Source organism: Triturus cristatus, chromosome 10 (assembly GCF_964204655.1).
Source record: "Triturus cristatus chromosome 10, aTriCri1.1, whole genome shotgun sequence".
In the NCBI taxonomy this organism is placed as follows: Eukaryota; Metazoa; Chordata; class Amphibia; order Caudata; family Salamandridae; genus Triturus; species Triturus cristatus.
This window is the reverse complement of record NC_140593.1, coordinates 156,516,899-156,529,145: the sequence shown is the minus strand read 5'-3', so window position 1 is coordinate 156,529,145 and position 12,247 is coordinate 156,516,899. Positions and strand designations below refer to the sequence as shown.

The 12,247-nt window shown below is 44.6% G+C and overlaps 1 protein-coding gene across 4 annotated transcripts in view; it reads right to left on the bottom strand.

Annotated features, from left to right (window-relative positions):
- Window positions 1-2,894: 2,894 nt before the first annotated feature.
- Window positions 2,895-12,247, bottom strand: part of LOC146789127 (acyl-CoA dehydrogenase family member 11-like) — a 286,543-nt gene continuing 277,190 nt past the window's right edge. For 2 of the 4 annotated variants that reach the window (XR_014969747.1, XM_085630012.1), the window contains exons 9-10: window positions 7,238-7,373; window positions 2,895-3,160 (exon numbers count right to left, since the gene is read on the bottom strand). Coding sequence is in view for 3 of the 4 variants with exons in the window: in XM_085630012.1 (XP_085486138.1) it covers window positions 3,092-3,160; window positions 7,238-7,373 (205 nt within the window). In the remaining variant the exon portion in view is untranslated. Of the gene's footprint in view, window positions 3,161-7,237; window positions 7,394-12,247 lie in introns of all 4 variants that reach the window. The other 2 variants (XM_085630011.1, XM_085630013.1) reach the window with 1 other exon arrangement.

Here is a 12,247-nt window from a genome sequence, read left to right as displayed (position 1 = left end):
AATGTGATAACGCTGGTGCAAGATGTAACCAGAATGTGACCTTGTGGGTGGCTCGGCCTTTTGCACAAAGGAATGTTGATTGCTTCGACTGAGGGCCTTGAAACTGAGATAAGTAGCTTATATCACTAACCTGCCACATGTACAAACCTGAGTAAAATAGGCTTGCTTAGAAGGTCAACGATTTACTTTCCTGAGTGTGCTGCAGAGCGACCGAAAACCTGAAGTTTCGCAAACAACTGAAGGCTTCTTTCTTCTCTGAGAGAAATTTAGATTTTTGATGTAATAATTTAACACATCTTAAAAATTCAGAAAGAGGAAACAAGATAAATAGATACATATTACAGGAGCCGATTATCTATATTTACACAAATAGAATACAATCACTACTCTGCAAAAAACAAAAAAAACAAATCAGAATACCCCAGTTTCACCTACTTATTCCATTCAGTCTGAGGAATTATTTTAAAATTGCCACAGTGAATGTTTTTAGAAGAAGCCACTTGAACGACATAGCAAGGTCTCTATATTGTAAAAAAACAACCCAAAAATAAGAAATGCTATTGGCGTAACCCATTGGTGCTCAAATTTGTCGCATAATGGCTTCATTAATGAACATTTACAGGCCGGTCTTTTAGAATCTAAAGCCATCCCATTTAGTAGGTACAAGTCACATACTTGAACTCTTAAGGAAGTCTGTGACCTGATAAAATCTTTCCCTTTCATTTTTTCCTAGGTTCAGTGTTAGAATGGTGGGTTTGTAAACTTTTACAAGGCTTTGAGATATAAAATTACTGTTACAGGCATTACAATACTTATGTTGCATTGACTATCCTGCATAATAAATGGAGCGCTTCATATGTAGCAGCAGAACACATCAAACTTGATTAAATATCAGAACAGGGAAACAAGAAAGGGGAAAGCGATCACTTGGTCTTCAAGTTGAAATGAGGCAGTTATGGAAAGTTTGGCTATGTGGCGCAGCATAGTGATGTTCTGATAAAGGATGAAGCCAAGTGATTTAGCTGATGGGTTAACCTGCTGCAGGACAAGCCTGGAGGCCAGAGCAGCTCAAGCCATCTTTGCACTCGTAAAGGAGGTTCTCTTTAGCAGTGGAGGACAACTTTGTTTACTAGGTATAGTAAAAGGAGTTTGTCTACATTCTTAGTTTGTTCATGAAAAGCTCATCTGTGATAGTGTTTTTCTGGTCAGGTTGAGTATCACCAATCTTTTGCTGGCTGTTGATTGCCTCTTCTGTCATTATAGTGCCACGTGGTTCCACGTGCGACTACTGCTCCTTGAGGCGCTTCAGCAGCGCTGTTGGAGAGCTGAATGAGTCTATTTGTATGGGCTGAGATATTGATAGGGAGAAGGATGAGAATCATTTCAGCACTTGACTCCCTAGTCCCATTCTGGGAACAGGGTGGTGAGGAATGCTTCATGATTTGTTGTGTCCAGCAGGACTTGGAACTATGCCTTGTAGTCAGCCTATTCTCGGAGAACGTCATGCAGTATTCCAAGGGCATCTGCTTCAGTGCTACCAGTCGGTTGGAATCTAGAGTGAAAGAGTTTAGGAAAGCATTTTTGATCAAGTGACAAGTGTTGCAGTGAGATGTACGTCAGTAGGGAAAAGCATACTATTATTTAGTCTTTAAAAGTGCACACTGTTTATTGCCTCTTGGAAGTGCACTGCATCCTAAAATTCAGTCATGTTCAAGTCTCTCACATTCATAGGGTAATGGCCCTATGATAATATGAAGTAGACGTTAGACTATTAGCTAACACACCTTAAGATTAGAAGCTTTATTACAAGTTTGGCAATATCATGGACCATTGTATCTGCGGTGGAGGTCTGAGCACAGTGAGCCCGGCGGTCCGACTGCTGTGGTAAGAGTTGGGCAGATCGGCTTAGCGAAGACTGCCTCTGGGGTACCGAGACCGCCAACAGACGGCCGAGTGCAGAGTCCGTGGTTGGGGAAAGACTGCCGCAATAGGGTGGTACTGGCGAGCTGCACCATCGTGTGTATTACAAGTTGCTCATTCCACCAGCGGACCACGTTGGTCCGACTGTCTGGTTCAAGGTGACGATAACTAGGCATTTGGGGTGCGTACTCACCCCTTTTGTCTTCTCCCAGACAGATTCCGATGTGGATCTCAGAATCTCCAAGTCCCCCCTTCACAACAGAATCTTCACCCCGAGGATTACGACCCTGCTTGCGATTTTCAGGCGAGTCCGTTTCGAACCATATCAATTGCCTGGACTGCCCACATATGATATGGACTGAACCCCAGTAATGAAAATGTAGTATTTTCCTACATATATCATGCACATGTGTGTATCTGACATATATGCAGTCGAAATTCACAAATAGGCATCAATATATTTGTAGAAAGTACCACTGCTGCAATATCCCAACCTCCACATTGCCGGCCTTGTGATGAACTCTTATACAGCGGTCTTTGGACGTCCAGCACCGTGGGCTGCTGGCTGGGGCGAACGCGGTCCTACAGCAGTCGGACCGCGTGAGTAACCAACTGATGGGAATGTCACATTTTACTGCAATCCAATTAAGCACGAGGAAAATGGCTTGAATACTATTCTGTTGTACTGGCAGATGCACTAATAGACAGATAAACTATCTCACTCTCAGGCTAAAAGTGCAGGAAGGTCTTGATAGATATGTGCTCAAATGTCAATGAATAGGACAAAGCACAGTAAGAATTGCAGACATGATGTGGCCCAGTAATGATGGGCAGACATTCTGTGGCACTGCATCCTACAGGAAGAGCACCTGATTGTAAAGCATTCTGAGTAGAGGAATGTATAGGCAGGAATGATGGATCTCCAAAGCTACAACAGGAGAATCTGAATTTTGATAAAGACACAGAGACAAGCATTAAACATAACACTCTTTATTGCCACTCCTCAGCAACCACGTAAAGGCACATAAAAGCACCTGGTAAAAAACACTTCTCAAGAATTAGAATGTTGATAGTCAAACACGGAATAGAATGTAATCCAAATGCGTTCCATTCCCCCGGGTCTTTGAAGTAATGCTCCAAGGACACAAAACACCTTTCCACAAATTCTATCTTACAATGGTTCTAGGTTTCGAACAGCACGCAAAACTCCACAATACTCAGCTTCTTCTTTACTGTCAATCTGCAAAGAAGAACAAAATACTTCATAATATTAACACAAACTAAATCTGTTTTTTTTATATATTCCCCTCAATATCATCCAATAGAAGAAAACTCCCCACAATCTTATTGCTGGGATGGGAAGGATAATGTTAGTGATGGGTTTTGGATCACATCCAGATTCTCCTTTCATAACTGTGGAGAATCATCAGGGCAAGTACAGAGGCTATCATTATGCATGTTTAAAGCCCCTGAAGGCTAAATTCTGTATATGGTATAACGGCCTCAATTAAAACTTTGCAAACATCCCAGTATTTGGCCAGTCTGTGCCATCGAGAGCACCGCCGACATCTTTTCGATGAATAGCTCATTTCGGGACAGCCATTTTGTGCCCTTCTTCTGGCCCTCTCTGCAACCAGACCACTCCAGCCTGGTGAGTGAAGCCAGCCCCTGGTGCCGCGTTGGTGTGACCCCGTCCGGGCTAAGGATCTGCATTCAGGACTTTAATGGGACCCCTGTTATTAACCTCTTATAGCAGGTACGCAGGATTTTCTTGATTTATTCCTTCTACAGGCTCAATGCCCCATCCCCCACTACCCTTTTTGTTATATGTTTCCTGCATCTGTGTTACTGCTGTTACTACTAGATTCTTCAGGCAGCGGAGCCCCAGCAGCATGGCCATTGCCTAGTGAAGTTGCCTACGCAGCTGTAGAGGAGATTGGCTGTGGATCTCCCTCTCGGCCGTCACCTGCCCTCCAGACTCGGGCACTGTTGCTCGCCTCACCTGCCTTACGGGTCTTGACCTCGGTTGCTTGGCTTCCCACAACGCCTCCCCCAACCGTTTTGTTGACTCATTCTCTCTGACTTTTATCCCATGAAGTTCTTTCCCCCTTGTTGGTCTGCCTGACCCGATCTGCATGCCAACCCCTTTACTCTCCCCCCACTACCTTCTTTCTCCCAGAGGATTTTTTTCTATGTTATTTTATGCTTTAGTAACACCTGTAATAATTTTACACTGTTTTCTTTATGTTATGCTACGTTCCAGCAACTGATGTAATTTGTAAAACTTGTTCTACCTCATGTAAAGCGCTCTGATACCTCCGGGTCTAGCCAGCGCTATATAAAACTCTTCAAATAAATAAACAAACAACATCAACATGTATTTCAGACAAAAAACCTTGTTCACCTTCACCTCTCTGACAGAGTGAGCTGTATATACCTTCATATCCACATCACTATTGTTCATTATCCCATTTAGCCATCTAGCAATAGTTGTAGAAGAAATTTCCTTAAAAGGTTTTACACAGCATATTACCAGCTGATCTTCACCCAAAGGGCATACTTCCGTGACTTTACACTCCTGCTCTTTCATGCAATACACGTTTGGAAAAGCATCAAATCTAGGATACAATATTGTCTTACTCATAGTTTTTATTCTCTTTGTCACATCAAACACACCATCTGAGTGTAATATTTTGTACTCATCTCCAATGGGCGTACATCTATCACCCCCCTAAGGATACAAAGCACAACAATGTTGCAATCCTTCAAGGGACTTGTTTAAAAGACAAAAACTGGCCACTTTGTATATCTTGAGATAACCTGAAATCCTCAGCAACTACTCAACATTGCCTTCCCACTTCTACATTAATAGCACAAAGGCATGTTTGGCCATAAACATATGTTTAAGTCTAAAAATGCCTTAATTGCCACCTTTCTAGAATTCACAAAAGGATGCATAAATAGTTTTACTGTTGCAGATTTATATGCCATTTGTAAAGAGGAATCTGCAGTAGTAAATACCACTGAAAGGGTGTAAGTAAGAGTTCCAGTGGGTGGTTTGCTTGGAAGTGTAGAAATGCCTACATACATGAATGTATGAAGGCATTCACAAGCTTCAATATGACCTGTTTTCAGTCTGGAAATGCTCAATCATATTCTGCAGCAAAGGACCACAGTTACTCCCTGATCAGGCTGCAAGGGGTAAAAGCACATCCCTAGATTTGGAGGGGCTATATGAAAAGGGCTTACTCCAGAAGGAAAAATATTTTTCTTGAGAATAAAAATAAAAAGAAAAAACTTGTTTTTGCACATTCACCTCCCCTTTCCGCTGTGAAGAATTCTATTATATATACACACAACGCTGCACAGGGGAAATGGACAACCTTAGAAGAAGTCACACCATGGGTGTAATATTACTCTTGGAAAACTGCACCAGGTGTAGCTTTCCTTTCTGATTTGTTTTCACAGTCAGTGGTATTAAAGTACTCATGTGTGAGCACAAAATGGGAAGCACCTGAACTCAGTTTTATCCCTGATCCTCACAATAATCTCCATAGAGAAACACATACTAAATACCTCAATATTACAAACCTTAATGAGGATTATCTCATGACACCAGCAGAGTGTGTTCTCTTATTTATGAACTGTATACATTTTATGTTTCTCTTTTGCTTGTTGGATTACAGAAATAGGAGTAAAAAATTAGGTTACAATGACCATGGTATTCAGATGAAAAAAACTCAAGACTGTGCGTAGCAGGTATTATTCAGAAACTATTACTTTATATGGAAATTTTTATTTGAACATTTACAAATATCTGCTCATTCAAGTTGTGGCAGTTGGATGTTAAACAATAAATAAAATAAAAATAGGAAATCAGATCATTAGAGATACAATTTGATTTTAATCGATAGAATGTCACTTAATGGCGAAAACCATTAAGCTATGTATTTTGATTAATGAAAGGGTTGGTCAAAATTAGTAGATTAATGTCCTTGAGAAGGACTATGGTTCGGTCCAAAACCTAATATGAGACTAGGAGTAACGAAACTTACCTTAAAGAACAGAACAATATCCCTTTTACTTATGGTTAATCTTTATTAGTCCAAATCTCACCTTTTTAGCCATAGTCCTAACACATGAAGTTATAAGCAGTGTCGAAAACCCTTTTCGTGGCTATGAACTTGTACCACAAGCACAGCATAGCCTGGAAATACCAAGCAAGAGACACCGGGACCCAGTGTTCTGGGAGGGTGGGAATGCAGGACTTTGATGAAGAAAGTAACGCTTGGGAGTAATGAAGATTTCTAGTAAGAAACCAGGACTTGTCTTCCTCATCACAACCCTAACATGTGGGGACTTATCATGCGGTAGCATCGAGTGGATCCAGAACAGTAACGCTGAAAGGTTTAGTGCCGAGAGCCTCTTCACCAAAGGAAACAAAAAGAATCACCCATCAACAATTTTCAATGATGAAATAAAGTATCAGGAACTACAGAAGCAGAATAGATGTACGCTAACTCTACCTCTTTCAACTCAGCCAATCAAAGAGTTGAAATGGGTATCAGCAGTCCTGAGGAGGAAAATGTATGGCAGAAAGACTTTCCAAAAGAGGATAGATCTACAATTTAAAAAACACTCCTGGAAATTGGCATACATCTTTTTAAATTCAGTGAGCCTATGAAATAATTGTTTTCTTTTCTGAGGTTCTACATTACTACAAAAAAGATCTGGCAAACAATTGAACACTGGCAACCTAAATCACAGATTCGCCTAGTTCGACCTCTTAGCATGTTAGTCGCTTTAAAATCAGCTTTCCGACATCCTTTCCTCATATTAGATCAATGGCAGAAAGTAATCTCTATTCATAGGACCCCTGCACCAATGAAATGGGCGTGTGGTGGTGCACATGCTTACAACAGTTACAGTCAAACAATGACTGATGGCTGTGGGCTGGCCAATAGGTCAATAACATACAACAACCAATGGATGAAAGGGAGGGGTGACCTTTTACCACGGTCTCTCTTCGTAACTCGTACAATCTCTGAAAACATTCAGTGATGTTTGTAGCCAAACATAAAACTAATGTAGAATTTCCTAGGGGAAAACATGTTTTTTGGGAGAGACACTGGATTTGGCTACATCCTCTTCGAGAAGTAAAACTTGAAGTTTTGAATCATGGTGAATATAAGTAAGAAATCAGGCAGTGTGCATATACCTTGATGTTATCTATAGGTTTACATTGCTTGTGCAAACACAAACATCAGTACTGTCATATCTCAGGCCTCATTGCACCACAAATCCACTGAGCTCTTACCTGTTCACTTGGGTACACGTATTGCTTCATAAAGTCCTTCACCTGATGCAGAATCTTGTCCCCTTTCTTACTTTTCAGAAACAATTTATCTGTTGAATCTGGTGCACCGGCTTCTGCTTTTGTGACAGCTGTGGTTCTAAAACAGTAAATAGTCCACTTAGGGAAGAAAAGAAATCCAAATAAGATACATCGCATCGATAGTTTAAAATGTGTGTGCCTGGTTAGTTATAAGCAATTCTACACTTGCCAGTTGTGAATGTATCTAAAAGAAATGGCCTTTTCTGAAACCTGGTAGTCAAGCGCTCCTACAGAAATTCTAGAGCATGGTGGTGCTGTACCATCAGTGAGGTGTAAAGACAGGAAGCTGTGTTCAGTTGCTCTCATCAGTGACACTACGGAGACGCCTATCTAGAGAGTACCTCAACTGTTACAGGAAAGCAGAACACATGCATTGTGATTGAATGGACAAGTTTGAGACGTTCAATTCTAATTCTTTTAAAAAGGAGTACCTAGGTAAAGTGTATGCAATATGGAAAATACTGACAATCAAGACAGCCAACCTACTGGTGTAGTAAAATATCAATATTGCTCATTATTGAGAATATTCATATTCTGCCAAGAGAGCATTCAGACAAAATATTTCAAGTTAAGTATGTTGATGGGCAAAGTATCTACATCATAATACTAAAAAGACAAAATATTTAAGATTCGCAATATCTAACAATAAATACTAAAGTGGGAAGTGGGGTGGGAACCACAGAGATCTCACAATACAGCAGGACTAATGGAGAAAAAAGATAAGTCACATTTGGAAGCGTTGCAAGACAGGCAAACAGTCTGGTGCAGTACAGATTCAGCAGCATCGATTGTTAAAGTTGGCGCAAACCTCAGGCACTGGCGCAGCATAACCACCATCTTAGGTGGGCTAAGTGTAGAGAAGGAAATAGCAAATTGCAGATGAGACGCTAGGCACAACGAGATGACTGGTTTCATAGTAGATATACTGACTTGGAGTAGTGTACCTTAAAATGGTTTGGCATTACAACACTATGGCTTGAATCGTTTTTTAGGTAAGTAAACTTGTTAAGAATCTTGGTTTTTAATATTGTGTTCAATGATATAGTTGTTAAAAATATTGTAGTTTGATTATTTTAATGTGTTTAAGTGCATCTATTAATTTTATGTTTTATTGTTTGTATGACATTTTTTAAAATATAGTTTGCAATTTCAAGTGAGTTACATTTTTTGATTTAATTGATAATAATAATTTATAGTGTCGTAGCGGTGTTGTGTAGCTCCTACAAATATATATAGGATCTGCGCGTTTAGACAACAAACTAAAGGATTGGTGTCCAGACTGATTCCCGACAACCCCAAAGGACATGTTAGTCTGTAGACCAGCTAGCTCACAGTGCCACTATGAGCCCCTCTTACCAAGGAGCGAATAGTTTCTGACAACTATCGAACAGGACAACCCTGACCCCTCAGGGATCGTGGAAACAGTAAAGTACTTTTCGCTCAGTCACTCGTGCTCACTCGTCTCAGAGAGATATACAGAATAAACGGTGGTGACGTATTCATTATGTATTTATTGAACCAGCGCCATTCTAGTATAAAATGTGTGCTGCAAAATTCATTAGACAAACATGTATCTGGTTATGAGCACCAACAGGGTAAAGAAAAGTTAGAATTCTACCATAGTACTAAAACAATGAATATATGCAGGCATATAGATCCAGAACACTAAAATGCATAGTCCCACGATGTAAACCCTAACTAGATGTACATAAGTGTACCTAGCATGTCTGTATGTAGGTATCTATGTATGTGTGTTAGAAGGTGGTTCTGACTCTATGGGCTGCCCGGATTTTTTGCTTTTTGAGCACCTAATTGTTGAGCTTTTACTGTGGGGGAGCCTCATACGTTGGGACTCACCCACAGTGAACTCAGGATGCAAGAGACTGCATGGGGATTTTACTGGTGTCCCCCTGGCTTGACCAGGCCACTGCGCAGCAGCTGGAGTAAGGGACACCGGGCTGGTTACATGCAGACATGTGTACATGCGTGTGCACACATGTACGGGCTGCGCAGGGGAGATTCCTAGCGTGCGCAGTTCAGGAGCAGCTACAAAGTGAATGGTGTGGCAGGACTTATGCAGTATTGGGTGGTGACATGAAATAGGCTTTATACACTGGAAAGAAACATGCCAGGGAAAGTCAGTGTGTCTTACTGTTTTTTTACTTCATTATTCCCCTATGGGAATGTGGAGCCCATGGGCTAGATTAACTTCCATTAGGCCTACAGATTCCAGACACACACTTAAGTCCACTGTAGCGGATGTGAAAAGAAGTATTCTGCAGAGTCCAAAGTCATATTTGTACTGCTTTTGGGTCATCCAGAACGGTCATATTTCTCTGAGCCAGCCATGACCAGACCCAGGCTGAGGGCTAACCTCAGCTGGATGGATTGATAACCTTTCTTCCACAAGCTAGGGCCTCCTCTCCACGAAGAGAAGATGGGTGGGGCTACAGGCTCATCCATTAGCAGCCGTCACTGGGTGCCAGGCACCAGGCTGCACCAAGGAGGGAAGGCAGCGTGGGGGGAAGGGGCTTCAGAGACATGTGGCCTAAGACCCTGGACGAAGCCAATTTGAACAAGCCCAGAGGCTGGACAAGGAGGGAGCAGGGGCAGGGAAGTGATGTGTCGCTGTTTAATTGGACCAACAGAGACTTCCTGCAAGACCCCTACTCAACTTTTAAAAAGTGCTTGCACAGGAAGAGAAGCTCTCTCTGGGGTGTGGTCTGCTGAAGCAGAAGGGGCTGGAGCCTGGAGCAATGGGCAGTTGGAAGGAAGAACCTCCTGACTGCCCCCAGGGTCCTGAAAAGCACCAGAAGAAGAGTCCAGGACCAGGGCGCAGAAGCAGGGGCCTCTGCGCAGGGAGAAGAGAGGCCCAGGCGAGGAGCAGGTGAAAGGCTGGCGCAAGGAGCCAGTGAAGACAGCTCCCTGCTGAATCCACCCTCTTGGAGACCTGGAGTGCTCCCAGTGGCTGGAGGACGCCACTAGGAGCAAGAAGACGTGAAAATGGGGCAGATCAGACCCCCAGGGGCTGAGATATGGCCCCCGGAAGGTAGGCGACCTTTGACCCCTAAGAACACCGACGACGAAGCGCGCGGGGCTCCGCCGCCGGTCTCAGAGATGCCCCTGGGGTGGGTCAGGTCCCCGGGGGCTGCCCCCAGAAGACGGGAAACCGGGGAGCGCAGTAGCGCTCCCCATGAAAGTGCCTGCAGGGGACCAGGAGCCCACCCTGGCCACACCGAAGATGGAGGCGGGGGAGCGCCGTCGCACCCCCCCCCGTGAAGATGTAAGCCGGGGAGTGCTGTCGTGCTCCCCGTGAAGTTGCCCCCGTGGGGTGCCAGGAGCCCACCCTGGCTCCTGCCGAAGAATGAAGATGGGGAGCGCCGTCGGGCTTCCCGAGAAGGTTGGCGTGGCGGCGGAACCCGGGATCCGATCCCCGGGCCCCGTAGCCTGGGAGCGCCGTCGCGCTCCCCGTGAAGATGAGGAAGGCGGGAGTGCCAGGAGCCCACCGAGGCCCCCAGCGAGCAGCGAAGACTGGGAGCGTAGGCGCGCTCCCTGTGAAGAGGATGCAGGGGCCCGGGACCCCATCTCCGGGCCCCGAAGCTGGAGGGAGGCGGGAGAGTGCTGTCGCAATCCCCCCGAAGACTCGCCGGTCCCGAAGAGCAGTGCTGGCTCCCGCACACAGGAGTGCGGGCCGGGCGTCAGCCGGAGCAGCCAGGGGTGGTCTCCTCAGGCTGGCCCCACCACCAAAAGTGCCAAGGTTGCGGAGGGCCCAGGTGGGACTGGGCCCCCGCTAAGGAAGAGAAGCGGAAGACACTGCATAAGCAGCCGGGGGTGAGCTCCCCGAGCCGTCTTACTCACCTGAGGGTCCGGGTGGGACCAAACCCTCCAACAGGCAGCCAAAGTGGCCAGAGGCACAGATCGTAGCTCTCCCCGTCGCAGCGGGAGAGCCGCTGCTATAATATTCATTAGCAGGAGCAGGAAGTGCCCCATAATGCCTTGCAGGGCATGGGGAATCAATCGTTTTGGGCATTTTGGTGGCCCCCCAGAGGAGAGGGGTCACCCTCAATGGTGAAAAGGTGCTGGGGGGAGCTGCTGGAGAAGCGCAGCCTCCCCCCCCCAGCACGAAGAGACGTCACTTCCTAAGTCACATAGGGACTTAAAAAGAATAACCCCTCAAGGGCTCAGCCAGTATGTTAACTCCTCTTGGGCTGGAACTTTCGTTCTACAACTGGAGGAGGTTTGTAAAGTGCATAATGGAGTGAAGAACTGAGTAGGGGAGGTCTAGAGAAGAGCATCCCCTGGAGGTGAAGAGGTGTAATTGCACTGAAATGCATTTACTAATGGATATTTCTTTTATGGGGACTGAAGTTCATGTGTTCAATGTGAAGTACTGGTGTAAGGTGATGTCATAACCAAAGTGGGGTTATGTGGCCAGACTTTCCTGCTAGGGTGTCTGGCTGTACATGTAATCCTGTGATTTCATCTGTGATGCCTTTAGGGCTGTAATTGCAATACATTCTAATGATTCACAAATGTGCTGAGTACTGTCATTCTAAAGTGTGCTTATATTCTTGCTGCTGCACTTAGGTGAAGACCCCAGACTGCTAGCCCTTAAGATATAGAGGTGCAATACTTTATGGTCAGTAGGAGATGCTCAGTCAGGGTCATGTGCAGCCGCGGCCCGAGGAGGGAGTTCTGTGGGGCGGTAAGGCGGGGCGGGGGAGGGGCAGGGTGGGAGGTTCTAAAAACCGGAATATGGATAATTACAGGTAAGTAAACAATTAAATAAATAAAAACTAATTTCGTAGCGCGCGCTGCGTCGCATTTTGCGATGCAGCGTGCGCTACGAAATTAGATTTATTTAATTGTTTACTTACCTGCAATTATCCATATTCCGGTTTTTAGAACTCCCCACCCTGCCCCTCCCCCGCC